Source organism: Wyeomyia smithii, chromosome 3, assembly GCF_029784165.1.
Source record: "Wyeomyia smithii strain HCP4-BCI-WySm-NY-G18 chromosome 3, ASM2978416v1, whole genome shotgun sequence".
NCBI lineage: Eukaryota > Metazoa > Arthropoda > Insecta > Diptera > Culicidae > Wyeomyia > Wyeomyia smithii.
In genome coordinates, this window is record NC_073696.1 from 275543230 (window position 1) to 275566126 (window position 22897).

The 22897-nt window shown below is 38.1% G+C and overlaps 1 protein-coding gene across 6 annotated transcripts in view; it reads left to right on the top strand.

The window, feature by feature from the left end:
• Positions 1–13084: 13084 nt before the first annotated feature.
• Positions 13085–22897, top strand: part of LOC129729604 (protein sprint) — a 33581-nt gene continuing 23768 nt past the window's right edge. For 3 of the 6 annotated variants that reach the window (XM_055688303.1, XM_055688308.1, XM_055688307.1), the window contains exons 1-3: positions 13085–13280; positions 14327–15010; positions 15080–15230. In XM_055688303.1, coding sequence (XP_055544278.1) covers positions 14592–15010; positions 15080–15230 — 570 coding nt within the window. In that variant the 5' untranslated portion in view covers positions 13085–13280; positions 14327–14591. Of the gene's footprint in view, positions 13281–13586; positions 13753–14290; positions 15011–15079; positions 15231–22897 lie in introns of those variants that run through there. The other 3 variants (XM_055688304.1, XM_055688306.1, XM_055688305.1) reach the window with 3 other exon arrangements.

The window sequence follows — 22897 nt, forward strand, 5'->3', positions numbered from 1 at the left end:
AGTAGCCATTTATTACTAACAGCCACCAGCATAACGGGTGAAACCGGCACGAGATGACCGATACTTTTTTGTCTTTCCTCCTTTCAGCTGCTAACACCTAGCGCTGTCGTGAAATTAACATCAACATAAACATGCATTTTTGCAAGGTTTTTTTCCGCTAGCAACAGCAATTGTAAAACATAAAATTCAACTAACCGCTTCTATTATAAAACTGCGAGGCACCAAAAGGTGCCAGTTGCCGATTTCTTGTTTGCTGGTTTCCGTCCAGAATTCCAGCCATTTTAGTATTTTGCAGTAGCCACCAGCATCACGGGTCAAACCGGCACGAGATGACCGGTACTATTTTGTTTTTCCTCCTTCTAGCTGCTAACACCGAGCGTCCGTATGTACCCGGTACGGTTTAATAATGAAACTGATGGGGTGAAATGTTCGAACGATACGTTTTATACCAAGGCTTCGTCAGATAAATAAAAAGAGGGAGGGGCTACATAGATGATGGAATGGTAGAGACAAATGTTTCTTGAAAGCTGCGCCGGCCGCTGTCATAATATTAACACCAACACAAACATGCATTTTTGCAAGGTTTTTTTCCGCTAGCAGCAGCATTTGGTAAAACAGAAAATTCAATTAGCCGCTTCTGTACCAAAATTTCGAGGCACCAGAAGGTGCCAGTTGCCGATTATAGTTTCCTGGTTAGTCCGTCCAGAATTCCAGCCATTTAGTGTTTTGCAGTAGCCATTTACTACTAAAGCCACCAGCATTACGGGTGAAACCGGCACGAGATGACCGGTACTATTTTGTATTTCCTCCTTTCAGCTGCTATCACCTAGCGTCCGCATGTCACTGGTGCGGTTTTGGAATCAGAATGATGGGGCGCCGGCCGCTGTCGTAAAATTAACACCAACAAAAAGATGCATATTTGCAAGGTTTTTTCCGCTAGCAGCAGCATAAACATCGGAAACAGAAAGTGACAACAACAATAACAACAAAGTCAGATCGATTGTATCCGTTAGTGTCGACTGTGCTTGGGAAGAGAGGTAGTGATTGGCTGCGCGGTATGATTTAGACAATCGATATTAATTACCAATTTTTCAATAGTGTATCTCAAACAATAGTTTGTTTTTGTAACATAAATTTAACCGTAAAAGAATTTCTGATCGATTGATGCCAAAACCTCGAAAACCTGATTATAGATGACTGCAAAATAAGCGCTCAAAACCTGACCACTTTTCTCTGGTTTTCCCTGGTTGAATTACTAGATTTTCAAATTCAGGGGCCTAACTTCGATATAGACGTTAGTCAACGTCAAAAAACAGTGATGGGACAAAGTGTAGTCCGCGGGGTAGCTACACCGCAAAAACGAAAACGACATTAATTATTCCCGCAAAACATCTCTAGACCAACGCTTCTAGGTTGCTATGGTATTGGAATACGAACACGAAACAAATTCAGTCCGAAGTAGTGTCGTTGTTATGGCGATTGTCAAGGAGAATAAAAACGTGTTGATGTTTTCAAAACTTTCAGGAAGCTTGCAATTTTGGGGAGATTTTATTGTTTGTAGTCGAAGTGCAGGCAAAGTGTGTATTCTAACGATAGTTTAGAATCTTTAGTGATTTTTATGTTGATTTCTAAAGAATTTCTACGCTGGATTTAGGAGAATGGTAGATCACGAGCCTTTGGCTAAGTTTTCACAGCGATTGCTATACTTTTCTAGAAGAACGGCACAAAACATGAAATAACAAGAACAACGAAATAACACGTTTTACCATGCGCCTCCACCAGGGAAATGGCTGAAGTTGAATTGATTTTTGGTGTCGATTGTCGGAATGTCTCCTGCTGGGAGGGAGAGAAACAATCGTCATTGTGTTTCACTTTTCTGTCCTCTTGTCACCTCTGTCAACGGTGACCCAGATACATACATCAGGGCTATTTCATGGGTTGTCGAGCCGGCCGGATGGAGTAATGTTCTATAGCAGCAGGATATATGCAATATTTATACTTTACGATATCCTCATTCTGATCTTTTCGGTTATCACGCTCCGGAACGCATCGATGGTAGTCCGATGGCCTTACCGATGAAGAAAGGGTCTCAATCTTGGCTAAAGGAAAAACCCGTGCTGGCGAACACATTCAATCCCATCAGCGAGCGAACAAGCCAGCTGGTTGGGGAGAGGTTGGGGGAACCGTAACTCTGAACTGTGGTGTGTCCTTTCCACGATGCGGGTTGCACATTTCTTATTTATTCCGGGTAGGTATCTTCTTCTTGTTTTTTTTCTCTTCATTTCCTAATCTTTGTCGTACCTTTTGATACAGGGCGGTAATAGTGTTGCCGCATTATTGCGATATAGCGGTTTTCTTTTTTGTTTTGTTCCCTGTATCCATGTTGGCCTACCATCCCCCCAAAAACCGGACGGCACCGCCGACAATGCGGTGAAAACTGAACGACAAAGAGAGAGTGACCGCAGGCGTGTGTGAGAGAGGGAGAGAGAGACAGAAAGAGAGGGATTGTGGGGCCTCTTTATGTTGTGCTGTACATACATTCCGGAAAGTATGATTATGTAGGTTGCCTGTAATGGGAAACGTGTGTTTTCTACGCTTCCGGATAGAACTTTTCCAGGAAGAATCATATCGAGAGCCATTTCGGCATGGTGGATCGGTGTTGAAAGTTTTAGGTGCCGTTTATCTCGATGTAATGACCGGGGAAAATCTTCCCGAAACTCCTGATTGCAATGATTACGACGATGCGAGGGGAAACCGTAATCGATGCAATTACTTTATTAGAAGCTTTTGTGTTTCGCTCTCGTTACTGTCCTGCTCATACGATATCATATTAGGTCGTTTTATCGGCCATTATTTTTGTTTTTCTGGTGATTTTATGGTCATTTCGATTATTGAACTATATGCTGTTTGTGAATTTATGTTCACTACTTCGATGCAATATGGTATGCGTCTTATTCATTTTTGTTTTTTTTTTGCCACTCGTATTAAACTTATAAATCAATTAAACTAATAAAAGTAAAAAAATGTACGAGTAAACAGCTCGTAACGTATGTTCTACATTCCACATGTATTTATTAAATTTTTCTCTCTCTTATAAAAGCGATATAAGTGATACACAAATTCCTCGATTGCCACAAGACTGAGAGAAATCAGTTGATATGTGACCGAGTTATAAGCATTTGAAATTGGACAAATATCGTTGAAAGTTATGATTTAGATCAGCGTACCCCTTAGCGTTATTTTCCAAATCAATTGTATTTGTAATTGTTATTTTGATTAACTTTACGGGTCAGCAGGAAGGCGCCAATTGCAAACATTTGCACGCTAAGAATATGCTTTTGAACCATTCACTGCACCACCGAAATTATTTCGTCTGCCTTTTTTATGTGAGGGAAATCTCCAATCGTGTAGAAAATAAATAAGTTCATTTGCCTCGAAGCTTCTCCGCAATTTTCTACGATGCCGTGAAAAAAATAGTTGTGATAAATATCATATCATGAAAATCTTTTATGTTTTAACTGTTGAGTATTTGAGATCTGGCCCTCTCAACTTTGCCGGCTCATTTGAGGTTTCATAGAATGTTCCCCAGTATGGAAAGAATGATATAACCCATTAGCACGAACGAGCTACATAGGCTCACTAATGTAGAAACATTAGAAAATATGTCAAGCCAAATCAACAAATTCCGACAAAAACCGTTGCAATCCTCAATCGCCACGATAAGCTCACTTTATAGTCAGTAAGATAGTTTTAAATTTATTTTAAGTTTTGCTTTATTCCTTTTTTTTCCTTGACAAGTAGGTTTAATAATTTTCCTACAATTATATTAACTTAACTGCGAAAGCTAATAACATTCAATAATATAAAAAAGCGTACAAATATATATATATATATATATATATATATATATATATATATATATATATATATATATATATATATATATATATATATATATATATATATATATATATATATATATATATATATATATATATATATATATATATATATATATATATATATATATATATATATATATATAAATTATGCCGTGATTTATCGCGGGAACTAAAAAAAACTTTATTACTACGATTAACACTTTAATGTCCGATCACTACTGAATTACACACAAGACTGAATTGAAAATTAAATCTAGAAAGCTTAAATAAACTAAATCCGCTGACTCGTCGTTCCTCCGGTGGTTCAATTCTGATGCAGCCTTTGTCCGCGTGGTTCGATCGAATCCTGCAGTCGTCATCGATTGTCAATTTATGGTTTCGTTGCTGGTTTGGTTCCTCCGCTTGTTGCTACGGGCCTCAGCTGGGTTTTTGCTGACGTCTCGGCTCCGGGTGCGCCTAGGCCGGTCGGTCGTGGTGTAACGTCTCCCCCCTTAGATTGTCGTCCGTCCTCGGACAATTTTTCGAAAAGGACGAGCCTCGGTAAGGTTGCGGGTTCTCCTTTTCCAATGGTTCCTTTAGGTTCCGTGGTGGTTTCAGCATGCTTATGGATTTTCAGGATGGTATCTTCCTTAGATTTGGTTCTTCTGTTGATGATATAAATTGCAAAAGAGCAGAAAAAGGTTAGTGTGAGGAGAATTCCTCCTCCGATGGTTGTTGTCCTCTTCGAGCGATGCAGGTCCAACTTTATCTCTTGAAGACTGTTTAAGTGTTCCAGTTTGATGTGGGTGATCTCATTCCGCTCTTCCGAGTAGTTGAGTTGAATGAATTTCCTTCCATAGATTGGTATGAGGTATTCTTCGTGGTCTGTTAGATGCTTTTGACCATTAAATGTGAGATTCATCACCTTAATCGTACAATTGTCTGTTTCGACAATAGTCGGGGTGTTGACTAATCTCGAGTCATTACATGAGTCGGAAATCAATACTTGTTGATTCGTATCCAATAGTATGATTCCTTTTTTGATTTCTTGTATTCTGATATGTTGCCTGACGGGTTTTAGGACACATTTTGGTGTCAAATGATTCAAAAGGTTGTTGATACAGTCGTCTTCGATAAGAGTTGTTGCTTCGCAGATGTCACAAATGTGCTCTTGTTTATAGATAATGTCTCTGTGCTTTGCCACCAGCTTGATGTCTGTACTGATTCGTGTGTTGTTTAGGTCGAACTCGTTGTCTTCTAGGATGGGTATTTTCGCCAAAATTAGGATTTCGTCGCCTTTTACAATTACGCTTCCTGAGCTGTATTGGAATATTTGATCTAAGTAATCCAGATTCAATTTTTGTGCTTTAAGTCTGTTATAAATGTACAATTTATCATCTAATGAAAAAAAGTTTTTATTCAAAATGTTTAGCCTTGCAAATTCGATTTGTTCTTCTACGCTAGTGAGAATTTGAATTAACATGTCAAGGTTCATAATAAGATTAATGTATTCCAAGTCCGTATTGGTCGTAAGTGAGTTATTATTTTGGTCTACAATTTGTTTGTTTATTTTCTTGAGAATATCTGTAATATTATTCAGTTTATTCTGATTTCTTTCGTTTATAATTATTTGCCTTGATAAAGATTGAGAGAGTAAGTTTCCCTGCTTTTCTAACGTTTCTAAATTATGATTTATAATTTCCATATCATCGTTATCTGGATTGCCTGCAATAAGTTTAATTACTGATCCTAAAGCGTTAACTAATGCTCTTCTATTTCTGCGGGGATATAAACTCAACAATTTTCCTCTTGCGTATTGGATTTTGTAATCAAGGGTCCTTCTGAGATGATCTATTATTTTCAGGTTTTCTGTCGTTTTTTCTATGTAGTCAATGTTGTTTGCAATGGATTTAATATTGATTTTGTGTATAACTCTCTCAAACCCTATTCTTATCCTAACTTGTTTTAGTTTTATGGCAATTATGCCATTATTATATGATATTTCTTTAAATTTTGTGCCGTGTATTAGGATGATGTAAGTTAATCTGTAACGAGAGTTAAGTTATTGATTTAAACGATTATTTTTTTATTCTGTTTTTGTGTATTTTTACGTCATTGATGTCTTTAAATGTAAGATCGTTATTCTCTTTTATGGTAGTTATTTTGTAAGGGTTTACGTCTTTAGTTATTCGTTGGGAAATTTTAATGTATTTAGCATCGCCTGGGTTGTATTGTTCAGGTTGTTCGTTATCTTTATTTTGTTGTTCATATTTAGCTTTCCTTTTATCCAGTTCGATTTTAGCCGCTGATTGCAAGCTTTTAAATTTTTCCGAAATTTCTTTCATGTTTGTCGAGCCCGAATGATTGAATACCAAATTACGCGGTAAATTTTTTATAGCGGTGTGAAAACTGTTGTTATAAATATCGACGGCGATATTAATTTGATCTCTTGTAGACAAATCGTTGAATTTAATTTTGTTTGTTCGATAAATTTCGATTAGGGTAGAATGAAACCGTTCTACAATACCGTTTGAATTTGAACTACTCGCGAAATGTAACTCGACTCCTAGGTCGTTAAGGAATCCGATGAAATCAATAGACCTGAAAGAAGGTTCCTGGTCACTCACAATAGTCTTCGGTCTGCCAAATTGTCTAATGTGTTCTGTAATAGCATTTTTTACGTCCACTATTGTTCTAGTTTCCAAAGGTATGGCATTTGCAAATTTGGAAAACGAATCGACTATGGTGAGCCACTTTTGACCTTTTAAAAAGAATATGTCAATGTGGACTCGATCGAAAGGGTTATTGCCGAAAATGCTTTTTCTTATCAAATTCGGTGGCTTCCTGTCATATTTGGCTTTTTTGCAGATATCACAGGAATCTATCAAAATTTTAATCTTTCGATCAAGTTGTGGGAAGAAATATTTTTGCATTATCTGGTTCTTATTTTCTTTGATTCCTCTGTGGCCACGATTATGAGTTTCCCTCACAATTTCATCCTGTTGTTCATCTAGGCGTATGTCCTCTAGAAGGGTTTCTGAAATAAAAACTTTGTAGGGGCTATTAGTTGAAAAATGTTTCCGGTAAGTTTCTTGAACTAATTGAACTAAAGAGATTGGAATTTTGAGGCAACTTGAACCTCTGGGGTTAAGAGTCCGCTTTAATATTTCTACTATTTCTTCTTCCGTATAACTTTGTTTGACTATTATGTGCCTGTGAAATTTGGGAAAGATCTGTTCATATGCCGTAATCTCTATTTTTCCGATTTTAAAAATAATTTGGGTCCTGAATGTGTTGATTGGTCTCTCAGTGCACGGAATAAAGTAATCATCGCTTGTATCCGCTGAGTGTACTGTCATGTCGTCACTTTCATCATCTGAAAGTTCCTCTTCTCGTTCGGAGGGTTCCACGTTTAAAGACATCGATGATTGTGAATGTGCGTTTAATTGATTATGTTTTTTTAGGTTTATCCGAGACAACGCGTCTGCGACGACGTTTTGTTTCCCTGGTTTATAGATTAATTCGTAGTCAAATTCTTCTAAAGCCAGTTTACCTCTTATGATTCGGTGATTTGCATTAGTCATAGAGAAGGTAAGTGGTTGGTGATCTGTAAACATTTTGAATTTCCGTCCGTATAGATACGGTCTGAAATGTTTGACCGCCCAAACGATTGCCAAAAATTCCTTTTCCGTTGTTGAGTATCGTTCCTCTGTTTTACTTAAAGTTCGCGATGCGTATGCTATGGGTCTGTCATTGCCTGCGGGCCCTTGCGACAGTACTGCCCCTATTGCATAATCGCTTGCATCGGTAGTAAGAATAAATTCCTTGCTGAAATCGGGGTAAATTAACACAGGATCTAGCGTTATAATTTGTTTACACTTTTCGAAGCATGCGTTTATTTCGGGTGTTATCTCAAACTCCGCGTCTTTTCTAAGAAGTGCTGTCAACGGTTTCACTATTTTAGCGAAGTCTTTTATAAATCTCCTATAATAGCCTAGCGTTCCTAAGAATTGACGAATTTCTTTTTCTGTTTTAGGGATTGGCCATTTTTTTATGATTTCTATTTTGTCACTGTTTGGTCTTACTCCATCTTCAGAGACAGTATGACCTAGAAACTGCGTTTCTTTTTTAAAAAATTCGCACTTGTCTAGCTGAATTTTTAGTCTAGCTTCTTTAAGTCTTTTTAGAACTTGTGCTAAATTTTTCTTGTGTTCCTGAAGTGAACTGGAAAATATGATTATATCGTCCATATAGACGAAACAACATACTCCAATTAAATCCCTTAGTATACAGTCCATTACCCTTTGAAAAGTTGCCGGGGCGTTTTTCAACCCAAATGGCATGCGAGTAAACTCGTACTTTCCTCCGTTCACAGAAAATGCTGTTTTCTCTGTGTCTTCTTCTGCCAGCTGGATCTGGTGGAAGCCAGAAACTAAATCAATAGTTGAGAAATATGTAGCCCTTCCCAGTTTATCCAAGATGTCGGTAATCTCGGGTATGGGGTGCTTGTCGTTGATAGTTTTTTCATTTAGCTTTCTGTAGTCGATCACTAAACGAAATTTCTTGTGACCAGATGCATCTGCCTTTTTCGGGACTATCCATACGGGTGAGGTGTATGGTGAGATTGATTCTCTTATAATTCCATCGTTTAGCATCTTTTTAACTTGCTTTTGTACTTCGCTTTCATAAACGTAGGGATATTTATATGATTTCGTATGGACTGGGATACTATCTACCGTTCGAATTTTATGTCTTATTTTGTGTGTGAATGACAGTTTGTCGGACTCCACGTATAAAACATCTCTGTACTGATCGATCACCGTTTCGAGGGCTTGTTTTTCTTCCCTATTCATGTGGTCGTCACGAAAGGTATAGTTTGTCATGTTTATTTGCTTTGGCAATTCGGTTAAACCGAACGGATCCTCATCCATTTCGATTTCACTCGAATTTATTTCTTGTGAAGATTTTGAGAAATTTTGAATCGCTACAAAAGCTTTATTATTGCTGCTTCTGTAGATACCAGGTAAAATAGTGAATGAATTGTATTTCTTTTCATTCGCTATTATGAAATCACCGTTCTTTTTGGTTTTCAGTGCGATGTACTGAAATTCTTGTTCATTTATGTTAATTGCTTGCTCTTCAGGGAATTTTTTTTGCATTTTTATTGTTTTTCGTCCGATTTTTAAGGAATTATTACGAATTTTGATTTGAGCATTTAAGTCTCTTAATGACTCGTAACCTATTAATCCATCGAAAAACTTGTGGAATTTAAAAATATAAAATTTCAATTTCTTCTTGATCTGAAATGGATCAAAAGAAGCTGATTTGTTTATTTTATGTGTTCCACTTATATTCGTTACCCTGATTCCATTCTCAGTTCTGCAATTTTCAATGTTTACGTGCTCGGGTGAAATATAATTTTTTTCGCTCCCGTGTCGATCAAAAATTTCATCTCACCTTTCGAGGTTTGAATTATTATATAAGGTACAAAATTGTTATCGCTTTTTATATTTTTCGACGTGGCTCTTCTACCACGTGAAAATTTAACTCCTCGTCGACGAAGTAATCATCGTCTTCCGAGTTCAGAGCTGATTCCTCCAGCTGATTAGAGGTGTCGTACTCATCCTCGTAGTTTTTGCTGAATTCGCTTTCTTGTTTTGGTTTGGTTTCGTGGTTGTTCACCTCCGTACGGGACTTTGCGGTTTTCATTGAAACGTCGTCGTCCACCGGTGGACCTCTAGGGGTTTTAAATTTCCCTGATCCGTTCGGTTTCGCGTTGAACGTGTTACCGTGCTTGTTGTTGCTGTTGTTGTTGTTGTTCGTGTAGTTGGGTTTTGTATTCGTCTGATTACCGTTGTTGTAATTTGAAAACGGTTTTGAATTGAATGAATTGTTAGAGGTTGAACTGGAATGTTTGTTAAATTTTTGCCTGTACGCTGCATTCGCGTATTGCGTTGTTATAGCGTAGGCTTCTTCCAATGTTTTTGGTCGATAGCTCCTCACATGCATAGACAATTCGTCTGTGAGGCCATCTATGAATCTAGTAAGCGTCATCAAGCTTACTAAATTGTTTATTGCCTTAGTTGCATTCTGATAATCTTCCATCGTCGCTGCTGTTGATTTGATAGCGGTGTCGATGGTTTTGATTTTATTATAATACTCAGGAATTGTCTTTTTCCCTTGTGTTATGTAGAATAATGATTGGATGTGTGACGTAAGGTCACGTCTATCCCCGTAGGAATTCAAAATCACCTCTTTAATTTCTAGCCAGCTGTTCGGGTTGCCAGCAGCGATCAAAATCTCTTTGGCTTCGCCCGTAATTTTATTTTTCACTGCCCTGACTAATTGGCTATACACTGGTTCATCTCGGTATCTTCTAAAAAGTTCGAGAGTATTTTCCGCGTCTTCCAGCCATGCATGGGTCTCTTTTTTATTTCCACTAAATGTTGTTAGATTTTTGATTGGGTCTGGAGTCCTGAATTGCATAAAAGGATCATCCGCCTTCTCTTTTAAATTTCTGAGTTGTTCAATCAACTCATTTTGGTTCTGGGTTAAACTTCTTATGTGCTGAAGTAAACCCTCAATTGTGATTGCCGGTTGTGAGGCTGGTTGAGGAGCTGGTTGTGGCTCTTCTTCATAAAGTTCTGGGGCTGCGAGATCTGGTGAGATCATTAAGTCGCGCTCGGCCATTATAATAAATTAACTTCGTTTGCTTTGTATTGCGTATAGATTTGTTGTCAGTATTCACTTACACTGCACTTTCACGGTTAGTTGTTAGTTTTGTTTTTTCACTTTGTGATATTTCAGGTGTCCGCTTACCGCTGGTGGGGGCTCGCACCTCTGAATTAGTATGGTTTTGTTTGTGTTAATCTTAGAAAAATGATTGTGGTTACTTACAGGAAGATTACTGCTTTCATCTCCTGGAGTCTTGGTGTGAAGTGACGGATGGATGGGGTAGGTTTCCAAATGGCGGGATCGGTCCTCTGATATCCGCAAGTCCTTGATGTTCACTCAGGGGTTGTTCTTGCTGGGTGTATCAGTTGTCTGCCATAGACGTGGGCTGTTCCTCTTTGTAGAACTCGGTGACTGTGATACTAGATATTCACTCTGTTAACACTGTTCACTTTGTCTAACCACTTGGCCTTGAGACTGCGCCAATTATGCCGTGATTTGTCGCGGGAACTAAAAAAAACTTTATTACTACGATTAACACTTTAATGTCCGATCACTACTGAATTACACACAAGACTGAATTGAAAATTAAATCTAGAAAGCTTAAATAAACTAAATCCGCTGACTCGTCGTTCCTCCGGTGGTTCAATTCTGATGCAGCCTTTGTCCGCGTGGTTCGATCGAATCCTGCAGTCGTCATCGATTGTCAATTTATGGTTTCGTTGCTGGTTTGGTTCCTCCGCTTGTTGCTACGGGCCTCAGCTGGGTTTTTGCTGACGTCTCGGCTCCGGGTGCGCCTAGGCCGGTCGGTCGTGGTGTAACGTATATATATATATATATATATATATATATATATATATATATATATATATATATATATATATATATATATATATATATATATATATATATATATATATATATATATATATATATATATATATATATATATATATATATATATATATATATATATATATATATATATATATATATATATATATATATATATATATATATATATATATATATATATATATATATAATAGTGTTGAAATGTCACCATTTGTGGCAGAATACACAATATTAACTCTGAATAGATATTAGTACATAAATAAATCATTGCAAACAATCCCTACAATTAAAAAAAAAAAGATATAACCCTACGTCAAAACTACTTTTCAGATTTTCGTTCCAAATATTTTTCTTAATCGGTTTTATTTTCTACGAGCTCTCGAACCGATAGTTTTGAAAACTTAGTGATAGCGAATTTTTTAATTACCCTGGTCCATTCAGTTTCGTCAGAAGTGATATCTAATAGGGGCGAGTAAATTGAATTCTATACAGGTCCTATGGCACAAGGTTCTGAGACAAATCACGTAAAATTTTGCGTAATAATTAAAGATTACACTAAAGTCTTCTATACGCGTTTTTTTACGCGGGTTTGCTCCATTGCTCAAAGGTGGTACAAGATTTTAATCACGTTTTTTGTTTTAGAGTAAGTATATATCCATTTTCAAAGAAAGAATCACAATTTTTGGAGTAAATACAGGTCGGACTCGATTATCCGGAACATCAAAACAAAATTCGTTCTGGATAATCGAGTTTGCCGGATAATCGAATCACAGAAAAAATAATCTAACTTGCGATTAACGAACATAAAACAAATATTTCTTTTTTTAATTTTACTTGTATGGTGCAGAGAAGCATTAAAAAATAAATTGGATAGTGATTATTTTCACTTAATTCGAGTATGTCCCAAACATGCCGGAGGTGACATAAATGGTAACAAATATGCTAAAGGGATGGTAAAGGGGAAATTTCAGAATGAAAATAGAAACGAACACCAAAGATATAAAATTCCGGATAATCGAGTCCGACCTGTACTGAAATTTAAAAAAAAAATGCGTTTTGTCCTTTAGATTAACCACTATTATAGTCAAACAAGGTTCAAACATTTTTGGACAGTTTTCTTTGTCAAGCCTATTACTACACGGTCCAATACAAATCTTGAACGCATCCCCCGCTTCAAAAGACCTTAGTGATAAAATATGTTACCGCAGCTCTGTTTAGTTGAAAAATTTTTATTGAAGAAATCTGTCTTTCACAGCATCGCATAGAATTCCAACTAGAAATTGAGTTCCCCACCAAAAGACAGGTTAACCCGGTTGTATTATTGAACATTCTCGATTTCGATTCCACATTTCCAATAAGAATACAAACCTCACCGTTATTAAAACATGTGCACCCCTACTAAATCACTTCTGTGTACGATGGTCATTCTAGGCAAAGTTCACTCGTGCTTTGTTGCAACACAGGCAGTAGGGGTGATGGTATTGGTGTGAGCATTCGAGTGGTACACATTCCGATTGGAACGTGCGCGGTGCGCGGAAAGTATACAACAACCTACTACGTATAGCTTTCTGCTTCAGCTTTGTACCAAACCGTAGTAGGGTAGGAAGGGAACCCTGTAGACTCGACCGACGGCTGTGCGTGTATGCTGCTGCTGCTGCTGCTGCGTTGACTGGCGACGACGAGAGATTTTAGTTGCAATTGGATTTCGATCCAAGTAGGCAGCAGCAAGCAAGGGATTCGCACTAGTGGGCGCTTCGTTCAGCGTTCGGCCTTCTTCGGTGTGGAGTGAAGTTGTGGCAGAACTTTCACTAATCTGTCGGGGCCTAGTATCGATTGTCAGCCGGCGCTTTCAGTGTCACATTTTGGCCAGTAGTGAGTGCGAATTGTTTCCTACCTATTGTCGGAGTTCTATTTTTAGTGTTGGGGGGGAAATTTAGGGAGAAATGGTGCCACCAAGCGAAATTGTCTCTAGCTGGTAGAGTGACAATTAGTGCTGGGCTACCGCCGTCGCAGCGGCAGCGGAGGAGAGGTTTCATGAATCAGAGCCGAGTCGAAGGAAGATTTTGTGTTGGTGTCAGGAATCACAGGCTAATGAATCTTCGAGACGTGCTTTGTGTGTGTGTGCATCGTTGTTAATTCATCATTTAGGTCGGTAGTGTAGGATCGCAGTGTCCGTGAAAGGGTCCAAGTGTTTCTTCAATTGCGATTTGATTCACTTTATCTAGCATTTGATGCTTAATGCAGTGTGTAGTTGAATCAGTGATATTGATAAATAGAAGATGGAACCCGTTTCTGGAGTATTAATTGTTGTTTAGTGTTGCTGCAGTGCAGCTAGCAGTGAACGGTACGATACGTACTCCAAAATCAACAAACAAAAGCCATGTTGTGTTGTGGTCCACCCACACAGTTCAAGAAATGAATGAAGGCAACGAAACCGCACTGCACCCAATACACACACACACACACTGCAGTATAGTACCATGTATTATGCGAACAGTTTGATCGCAGCGAGCATAGATAGAATGTTGCAATTGTTTCCTAGGTGATTGCGGCATACGCGCTGTGGGATGAACACGGATGGGCCAAAGACCGAACCCTCATCCGTCTAATGTACACTTTAATATTTAATGTGATGTCTACTTTTTATTTTGGTTGATATCGATCTAGTACGTGCGTCTCTTGGGTTCGGCGGCTCTAAGTGAATTGAAATTTTTATGTGCATTCCTCCCCTTAGGAAGAACCTAATTGATTGGGGCAGAGTTTTGTTATTGGAATTCTAAGAAGAATTATAGTGCGAATACCTTGTTGTACGGTTGATAATACAGCGGGAAGCTGTGGAGAGGGTCTGAGGAGAAAAAACCGCAATCATTTTTCGCTATCAGTGTATTCTAGGTTCCATATATTTTTTATTTAATTAGTAGGTGCTGTTAAAGACTTTGTTGTGGTATGATTCAGTGGCGAAACAGAGCGAATCAATGGATCATACATTAGTGAACTGCATGCAGGGCATAGGCCTGCTATGTTTCTTCAGCATGCTGAATAAGGTGTCATAGAAGAAGAAGAAGAATGTGCGGTTGTGTGACTGAGCGAAAGTGGTTCGGTGAACTGGGATTAGACGGATTGACTTGTCAAGTGGGTTGGTTGAAGATTAACAACTACCAGCTTAAAACTACAGCTTAGAAAATGCAGAACACTGCTAGTAGCGTGTTGCACGATGTAGCTACTGGCGACGGTTCTTCTAATCCCACGGAAATTAGATATAGCAACGATATCGATCGGTCCAGTGCCAGTGCGGATGTTGGCGGATTTGTCAGAAGCAAGCAACTGCTCGGCCTGTTCGGTGGTGACAAAAATATTCGACCTGCTTCCTTGCCAATTAAAAAATGCTTCAACCATCATACGGACGATGGTGATGGTAGTGGTAAATTGGATACAGAGAGTGATTTAAACTCGTCGCGAGAGCTGAATCAGTCGCACGTCGCAGAGGCGGCGGCATTCCTGAGTCCGAGTGAAGGTCAATTTTGGAAACGCTACGCAGAGGTTTCCAAGTTTCGGAAAGACTACAACAGCGAAGAATGTTCTACGACAAAAAATCGTCGAAGGTAAATTGTTCTGTTGCCCTTTTCGCGTTGATATCCGACGAAATTCTCATTAAACCTCCTCGATTACAGGTCAGATACATCGTTCATGTTAGCGAAGCAGCGATTATCTTCGTTCAGTCTCGGCGGTGGACAAGGAGCGGTTAATGCAGAGACAATGGACGATGATTTAGCACCCCTTTTGCCCAGCAAGCAAGAACTATCGCAGGAGGATCTCTATCAAGTGAGTTTATGCTTTGCGTGATCCGGAATCACCGCATGAAAAGTTGTGTACTACAAAGAATGATTCCGTTTGACGGCAAACGCGTGTGCACATTTGCGAGAAGACAGTGAAAAAGAAAAAAAAACAATCTTCTCCTCATGTGCTCAGGAAGTGAGAAATGGCATAATTTATTTAAATTGTACGTGACGTTTTTGATATCCTTTGTGCTCATGCAAACTCGCAGTGGCGTTTTAGCCGGATTAACATAATATGGGGCGACCCATAATATAGGCTGCCATTTGTTGATTAATTTAAACAGCCTCCCTTTTATTAACCCTCATGATAATAATGCAAAAAGCCAAATTTCAGTTACTGTGTGGATGAGGATATTTTTTTGAGTATCATCAGAAAGCACTGTTTAACCTTTAATTGATTGGGTAGGGTGCGTCATTGTTTAGTTAATGTTAGTCGTGTATGCGTTTATCTTTGAAGCTGAACGTTATTTAGAGATTCTGCAATAAAGTCTTTGCTGCCAAGCGCCACAGATAAGACTCACTTCAGCGTGAAATTCGTTAGGGATAACAGCTGTAACACTAGTATGTGATGAATGTGGCGAGTGACATTTTGAAGCAATCGAAGCAATCATCGCCTCGAACGTCAAACGATATTTTCTGATCAAAGATTTTTTGCAGTTCCAGTGATGTTTAAATTTATTCGATCAAGTTTGATATTATAGTAGCAGATACAGCATTGGAAAACGTAAATTAGGTAAATTTCTTCGATAGGCTATGTTCGGACCGAACAAAATCAAAGAATTAGTCTTTCGTGTATTTTTAACTCTTCCAAATACTCCTGATTTATGATTGTTTAATTTGATGTTAAATTAACCACCGATTAGCGTTACACGTTTTCGTCCTACTGACTGTACTCGTGCTAACCTAACTTTCGATGTAGTTGTAGTTCGTACGGATTTTAATTGTGCTCTGTCCGAATATTCCACAGACTTAATGTCTCTCGACTTTAATTCTCGAATCGTCTCAGACAGTCCTTCCGTCCACTAGAGCTGTATAATTTTAACGTGTTATGTGTGGTATTTCGTGATCATAACTTTCCCTTACTTGTTTGTTGATTTTTAACTATTAATCGATAGGTGCCTGCCAGAAACAACCTGCACTGACTCCGCTTCCTTACTTTATTAGAATTTTTCCAACAAACACTTCGCTTTTCAACTGAATTTATCTTAACTTTATTAAACAATCTTTCGCTTTAACCTTTACTTTTTTCTTCTCCTTCCTGTTATCTCTCTATGACAACTTCGATATTTATTTACTCTACTACCTTGACGTTCCTTCCTGTCACCTCGATCCCTGTGGTATTTTACGCATTGCTTGGTAGCAGGTTGGCAGTGTTCCCAACATATTCCCCGGCCCGTAACCCAGGTCCGGAAGTTACTTTCGGTTCAATGTTACCTACTTCTAACTCCAGCACAGCCAAGTTCGCTACTGCACGCTTGTAGCGCTTAGTTCGCGTACGCACCCATGCTTGTCGAATGCGACCATCTCTGGATATGATAGGCTCCTCTACTATTCCTCTAACCCAACACTTTCGGTTGTTTCCCTCGACGATGTAGACCAGGTCACCCGCCTTCAACGGTTTCGTTTCACCAAACCATTTGGTGCGTTGGTTCAGAGTGGGGACGTATTCTCTAATCCAACGCTGCCACATCTCACCAGCCAACTGTTGTGATCGTTTGTACGCATCCCGCAGAGCTTCACTAGGATTTGCCGGCGGAATACCTACGTCTTGTCGCTTCGAGGGGGGGCCACGCAAGAAATGGTTTGGAGTCAAAGCTTCTGCTTCCTCAGACTCCTGAGACGTATATGCAAGAGGTCGGGAGTTTATCATGTCCTCGGCTTCCACAATCACCGTCTGAAGGATTTCATCCGTAAGTCGCCTGCCATCATGTAACGATTTCAGTGCCTCCTTTACCGAGCGGACTAAGCGTTCCCACACACCTCCCATGTGGGGTGAAGCGGGAGGATTGAACGTCCATTTCGTTTTAACGTTTGTGTACTCGTCCGCACAATCAAACTCGATGTCCTTAATGAGTGCCGCCAGCTCTTTGCTTGCCCCTTGGAAATTGGTCCCGTTATCCGACAGAAACTCTATTGGCCAATCTCGTCGTCCAATGAAACGATTTATCGCCATCAAGCACGATTGTGTTGTCAGTCCATGCACGACCTCAAGGTGCACCGCCCGCGTAACCAGGCAGGTGAATAGTGCTATCCACCGTTTCTCCCTTCTGCGTCCCACGGTCACTTCGAACGGTCCCATGTAGTCTACTCCAACAAAACTAAATGGACGAAGACTTGGTGTTAAACGTTGCACCGGCAACGGTGCTTCTCGGGGAACTCGCGGACGATTGCGATTAACCTTACACCACATGCAAGCCGATGATACCTTCTTTACCACTGCATCCATTTGAATGATATGAAACAGTTGTCTCAGTTTGTTCTTTACCGTTTGTCTGTATCCATGGCCACACTTTTCGTGAACGTGCTGGACGATCAGATTGGTGATCCTGGAATCATCCGGTAAAATGACAGGAAATCGAAGATCGAATGGAAGATCCTCGGCCTGCGCACATCGTCCCTCCATACGAATCAAGCCAGCCTCATCGATTAACGGAGTGAGCTTTCTAAGAGGACTAGATTTATCGATTTCGAGCCACTGACTTACTGGGCGGTTTTCGTATGGAGGGACGATGTGCGCAGGCCGAGGATCTTCCATTCGATCTTCGATTTCCTGTCATTTTACCGGATGATTCCAGGATCACCAATCTGATCGTCCAGCACGTTTTGAAATGGTTTTTGGAGCTCACCGCAAAACATACAGCTCCAGGTTCCGTTACCGTATTTTACTGTTTGTTGCTCTCCCATTTCTACATTTTTCAAAACGAAAAATAAATTCTACTGCAGGTATTTTTTGTGAGAAGTGAAGTGCCAATATATATGCACTTGTATCTAAATAACTTTATAAGTCCATGACTATAACTCTAGGCTGTAAATGTACAAATAAATTTGTTATTTAAATACCCGACTTTCGAAATTTCCTTCATTGTAAAATTATTTACTCATGTACAGTTTACTCGGGAGTTTTTTTTTAAATTTTCTGTAGTTATATTTGTACATCGATGTTTTTTTATTTTAGTTCTATTTCTAGGATTTTTGCAGAAATTTCTTTGGCTTGTTTTTTTTTCTAAAGAACTTGGACTGTGGGGCCTATTATAGAAGTCGAGTAGACTCGATTTGATCATGTGAGTTAAAAAAATGAGTTGCTCGTCTGTGTAAAATTTATGAGTGCTGAATTTTTGAAGCAGATGAAATCGTGTCTGGGGATATAAATATATTGAGAAATAGGAAAAAGTCTATCAAATCATAACTGCTTTACGCCAATTTATATCATCTATTTTCCTAATTTTTCTTTGTTGTATTTTTTTCAAATTGCTGAACATACTTTACTACCATAAAATTATATACATATATGTTAAAATGTATATGTTAGTGTGAAATTTTACAGTTTTTCCTTTTTGACGTGTGTGAAATAATCCAAACATTAGTTCGGCATTTTGTTACCAAAGGTCGAGTTTTTCGTTGCATTTGTTAAATTATGGCCACAAGAAATATATGAGTTTTTGTTTTGTCATTAATTTGTTTATTTAACGATTAATTTGTTTCTTTCTCAAATTGATTCGAAAATAGCTGATTTGAGTGAGTAGCAATGAATTTTGTTTACTTTTCAATAACGTACATTGTCTCCTAATTAGTTATCACACGCAGTACCTATTTTAGTCCACGAGGAAAAAATGTAACGAAGGACGCGTTGGCTAGAATCTATGGCGAAAAAGCGCTAGCGTTTTGCCACGTGATTAGTAGTCAGTAACGTTGGAAGAGGATAATACCGATAATCTCCTTAGTTGGAATTTAGTTTATGCTATTAGTTTATTGTTAGCAAATGTACGCTTACTGCTAAATGAATTGAAGTTGGTTCGAAAACAGCTTCAAAATTCGTTTATTATTTTAATTCGATCGTTAGTAAGATGGATTTGACGTAATTTAAATGTGACATGCTTGATTAAATAATACAAACTCTTTGTCGTTTGAAAAAGCGGTTGAAAGACTCATTCTGGACTAATTCGAATTCGAGCCGCTGTAAATAAATTGCTAGGCTCAAAATCACAGTAAGCTATGATCGTGGATAAAAATTTCTCAGTACAAATGTGGTTTTTGCTTTCTCAACACCACATTTCGCACTTCGATGTAATACTTTTTCTAAGAATACTTATTGTTTAAAAAATACTGATTTTGTGTAATTTACCGAAAAATGCATAAACTGGTGGCTGAAAGCGGTGTAACATTTTGATTAAAAATGCCATGGAAGATTTCACACAAGTTTTGTTATATAACGTATTTTCGGTTAATTTTTTTTAAGTTGAAGAAATCATTTTCAGCTTCACAATGGCCGTTAGTAAAAAAAATAGTAGGAGGGTGGTATCCAAGACATGACCGCATAGTTGACGTAGGACTGCAATAGTTTTATATTTCCCTTTGAGGCTCTGTTTGATTTGAGCTCGTTTGACTTCTGGCACGGTTCGATTTTGGCACACATGTGCCAAAACCGAGCGATTATGTTTAATCACATTTCTTAGTTTTCTTGATTATTTAAATCAATTTAAAGGGGTGTTATGGTTTTGCCTTTCTCCTAGAAAGGTATAGCAATCACTGGAAAAACCAAAGGTATAAAAGTGGTCCCAATGGCCGAATGTCATATACCACTCGACCCCTTTCGACGAACTGAGCATTTTCTGTATGTATGTATGTATGTGTGTATGTGTGTGTGTGTGTGTGTGTGTGTGTGTGTGTGTGTGTGTGTGTGTGTGTGTATGTATGTATGTGCAACTTTTATTTCTCACTCACTTTTCTCAGAGATGGCTGGACCGATTTTCATGAAATTAATTGCAAATGAGAGGTCTAGTTGCGCCATAGGTTGCTATCGAATTTCATTGTAATCGGATTTTTAGTTTAGAGGTTATGTATCAAAATGTAAAAATCACGAAACATCAATATCTCAGAAACCACACAACCGATTTCAATGAAACTGGTTTCAAATGATCGGGCTGTCTCCAGAATCCTTAACTTTCAAATTTCGTTATGGTTGAACATATGGTTCAAAAGTTATGTAAAGAAAAGTTATCCTAAGGTTGTTTAAACTCACTCATTTTTCTCAGAGATAGTTGAACCGATTTTCACAAAATTAGTGTCAAATGAAAGGTCTAGTTGCCCCATAGGTTGCTATTGAATTTTATTGCAATCGGATAGTAACTTTGTCCGTTGTTCATAAAAATGTGAAATCACATAATGAAAGTAAACATATTGATTTTCTCCTAACGATCACTGGAAACTTTTTTTCTCACTCACTTTTCTCAGCGATGGCTGAACCGATTTCAATGAAATTAATTGCAAATGAAAGGTCTAGTTGCCCTATAAGATCCTATTGAATTTTATCGTAATCAGATTTCTAGTTTAGAGGTTATGTATCAAAATGTAAAAATCACGAAACATCAATATCTCAGAAACTGCACAACCGATTTGAACAAAATTGGTTTCAAATGAACGGGCTACCTAAAAACCCTTAACTTTTGAATTTTGTGGTTCAGAAGTTATGGAAAGAAACGTGTTCTGGATACTATTTAATTTCACTCATGTTTCTCAGAGATGGCTGGACAGATTTGCATAAAATCAGTGTCATATGGAAGGTCTTGTTGCCCCATAAGACCCTAATGATTTTTTTTTGCAAACGGATTATTACTTTGCCTGTTATGTTTAAAAATGTGAAATTTAGCTATTGAAAGAAACATATCCCGAAGACTACCTGGACTCACTCACTTTTCTCAAAGATGGTTGACCCGATTCCCACAGAATTAGTATCAAATGAAAGGTCTAGCTGCCTCATAACACCCTATTGCATTTTGCTGTAATCGGAATGTAACTTCGTCTGTAATGTATCGAAATGTGAAAATCACGAAACTTCATTATCTTAGAAACTACACAACCGATTTGAACAATATTGATATCAGATGAACGGGCTAGTTAAGGGTTAACTGATGAATTATGATTGAACACGTGGTTTCAAAGTTTGGCTGCTTTATACGTTCCCTTTTCATTTGATTATAATCGAACTTAAGCAACCGTTATGTATTAAATTGTTAATAAAACAACGAAAGTCTATTATCTCAAAGATTACATGACTTATTGGAACATAACTTGTGTCATACGAACGAGTCATCTCTCAAACTTACAAATGATAAACTTCATAACAATTTGATATGTGGATCAGAAGTTATGAAAAGTGAAGAAATTAAGAGACTATTCAAAACTATACCTGCTTTGATCAATATATGTGACCTCAACATAATTTAAATATGTTATCGTTCAATTTAAACGTTTCTGATATTGCTGATGATTGAATTTAATTCAAATTTCAAATTTTATACTTTAGTTACAACATCAATATTTTAGTACCCAAAGAGTGAATATTCCTTTATTGGATTGCAGCGTTCATGTAAATCTATTTTTACAAATAATAAGTTTAAATGAGAAAGGCTGGGTCTGACCGCTAGGTGGATTAATTTAGGTTTTTATGTAGCCGAAGCGGATGACCGGAATCGGTAAAACGGTTCCTAGGATATGACCGGAACATGTGCCGGTAATATTATGATCATGATATAAGCAGTACTAATTAATTAAATTTAAATTAATTAAATTAAATTAAACAATATTTAATTGTCTTGTGAATGATGGCTCATTATCCGTTCACCAAGCGGCAGAGACGTCACATAAAAAAAATTTCCTGCAGTTCGTGGAAAAAATCATAATGAAAAATTACAGTTTTAAACAAAAATGTATATTCACAGAAAATTAAAAAAGGGCATGAGTAATACAGAGTGTAGAGTTCAAAAATAAACAACGCATTTTATCTGTACAATGAACCTAATTTATATACCCTGCTATCTGCCTCTACCAACACGTACAGAATTTTGTTGTTCCCGGAGGCGGAATGTATTTTGTGGCATCCGAATAATCATATTGAATTTTGATATTTGCTACACTACGAAACAAGAAGAAGAAGACAATTCAAACGGCAATTCGATTGTGTTCCAGATCACAAAACGATACCTACGCGTTAACCCAACACGCCCCACTGTGCGTCGACAGCGGCAATGTAGTCTTCACTTGGCTTGGCTGCACACAAATGAATATCGAGTTTTACTGCACTGATAGACGACGAATGACCAGCGCTCTATTCATACATTGCTCGGTGCAGTCCTATTGCCTGTGCCAGCATGTTTTCCTTCAAGACATCAGTTTTAATAACATTCTAACAGCAGAACGTAAAACTGTTTGATAGTGGAGGTGGTTACGAACTTTCCGAAAAAGCTTCACTTTCAAGACATCAAAAGAGTCTAGGCTCATGGAAGCGAACATTAGTTGACCTATTGGAACGGGGAGATTCTGTCAATTTTTTTTGTCAGTGCTATACAGGATATCACAGAAGGCAGTTGGTGTCTACTCATAAACTCTGTGCCAGGAGTGCTCGCATGTGATTGGTACATTGTTCGTGAAAACTCG